The 2,400-nt window shown below is 34.1% G+C and overlaps 1 protein-coding gene across 1 annotated transcript; it reads left to right on the top strand.

Annotated features, from left to right (window-relative positions):
* The first annotated feature begins 370 nt into the window (after window positions 1-370).
* LOC145689167 (ionotropic receptor 21a-like) lies at window positions 371-1,987 on the top strand. Its single transcript, XM_081763298.1, has one exon. The coding sequence runs from the start codon at window positions 371-373 to the stop codon at window positions 1,985-1,987; it is 1,617 nt and encodes a 538-aa protein (XP_081619424.1).
* Window positions 1,988-2,400: the final 413 nt, after the last annotated feature.

Below are 2,400 nucleotides of genomic sequence, written 5' to 3'. Positions count from 1 at the left end.
TATTCTTGACTATACTTCTTTTGTTTCTGTGAGATATGATATTGCAGAAGTTTCTTATATAATAACGTAAATGTTGAAATTACAAAAGAATAAATATTATATTTTTAAAAAACGTATATATGTATGTACTTCTATTTCAGATATGCAATCGGCAATGATTGACATGAATATAGCGAATGCTCTGATTACAATTGCATTAAATGTTTGGATTGCATACATGAGCGATGGACAACTAATTCCTTCAGACACACTCAAGCTTCCGGCACACACATGTCTATGTGATCTCACCGAAATATATTTTCAGCAAGAAAATATTGTACTGATTTCATCACACTCATCTGAAATAAATTGGAACGAATATATATGGTGCATGGGTGGAAATAGTGTATCTATTGTAACGAATGCTTCACTTATGAAAGGACCTTATGAAAATACAGAATGCGTATTTATTCTCGTTACTGATGAAGTCAAATCATTTTATGAAATTTTCTATACTGTAACTAAAAGCTCATTTTGGTCTTCTGGACCAAGAATTTTAACTGTAATAACTAGTATAGTAATTGAAGACGATATACGGGAAATATTAAACTTGGTTCTAAAATTCAAACCTAGGACAAATTTGGTTTCTGTACTGTCTAACATAAAATTAGTTCTTTACTCACATTCGTTGTATTCAGGATCTAGTTGTGGATATGCAAATGATGTTGTTTTACTTGGAGAATGTACGGAAAATCTAAACTTTAAAGAGGATATGCAATTGGATTTCCAATTAATCAACTTCAATGCATGCCCTTTGCGATTCAGTACATTTTCCTTTCCTCCTTACATAGAAATAAACACTGAAAGGACAAATGAACTAGGAAGCTTTGAAGGTAAAATAGTAACATCTTTATCAAGAAAACTAAACTTTACAGTTTTAGCTAATCCACCCCAAGATAACATGAAATGGGGTTTCGGCTATACTAATGGCACCTTTTGTGGTATCCTAGGTGATTTGGCTCACGGGAGAGCTGATGTTGGAGTAGCAGGACTTATCATCACACCTGAGAGATATCGAGTGAGTGATCCTGTTCTGACATTTATTCCTGCTCAATTTGTGTGGGTTGTACCCAAAGCATTCCAATTACCCAGTTGGCTTAGCATTATTTTGCCGTTTACCATAAGTTGCTGGATTATTATAACTGTTTTTCAGTTCTTTAGCATCGTGTCACTCCAGCAGGTAAAAAAGATATTTTTAAAGCAGGAAGAAGCATTTAGTCGGAATTGGGCTTTGAATACGCTGTCCATTCTGCTTTTAGTGTCGGTACCTTACCATCCTCAACACTGGTTTCTTAGGAATGTGTTCATAATGTGGGTGTTCTATTCTCTAATTATCTCCACTGCTTACCAAAGTTCTTTGATTAGTTTCCTCACATCCCCTTCTTACCAACGAGACATAAATACAATGAAAGATATGATTGCATCTGGATTAAAACTTATTTGCTATCCTCCTCACAGATCAATTTTCTCTGAGAGCCATGATCTAGTTTCGAAATACATCTACCAAAATGTGATCGGAAAGATGTCCCTTACTGATGCGATGTATCATACAAGTACTGAGAGAGATTACGCAGTACTTGCTAATTCCATACTTTCAGAATACCTGATTAAGAAAAACTTTACAACTAAAGATGGCGAAAAATTGCTTCATATTGTAAATGAAAAAGTTGTCAATTTTTACATAGTGTTTCTGCTGCAAAAGTCATCACTTTTCCAGGCTCCAATGTTTGATGTGTTGATCCGATTGTTTGAATCAGGGTTGAGTATGAAGTGGCAAGAAGAGCTAAGTAATTCATCTCTTTCAAAACATGAAGAACCAAAAAATGTTGTATTAACGTTGGGCCATTTGGTAGGCGTATTTATTGTGTTATTGTTGGGTGTAACATTTAGTATGTTGGTATTTGTGTTGGAGCTTTGTTTTATTATTGTACTGAAAACTACTAAGTAAACAATAAAGCAAGTTTAGAGATATTGGGAAGTATAAATAAAAGGGAGCAAGTGTTTAAAATTCACAAATTCAGGGAAAACGCTCAGTTTCGTATAAATAAATATAGTTCAACTTAAGCTACTCGTGAGCAAAACTTATTGTCTTTGACCTGGTGAGCTACTGCTCTAGAATTGGTATAAATGAAATCAAATAATTGGTCATTTTCTGGAGCAAGTGCTTAAGTTTTTTTGAGGTTCCTCAGTACCTTGCCCAGCTTACTCAACAAAAGAGCTTAAAAGTGAAATGCCGAGTTTATGATGATTCCTGAAAGGAGATGTAAAGGGTATAAATTGCGAAGAGACTCTGATGTTCTTAACTATAAAGAATTGTACAGATTTAAGAAGGAAAATTATAAATATTTTGCACAACACTTC

This window comes from Thermobia domestica, chromosome 7 (assembly GCF_964235325.1).
Source record: "Thermobia domestica chromosome 7, izTheDome1.hap1.1, whole genome shotgun sequence".
Lineage (NCBI taxonomy): Eukaryota > Metazoa > Arthropoda > Insecta > Zygentoma > Lepismatidae > Thermobia > Thermobia domestica.
This window is presented reverse-complemented; position numbering and strand designations above follow the sequence as displayed.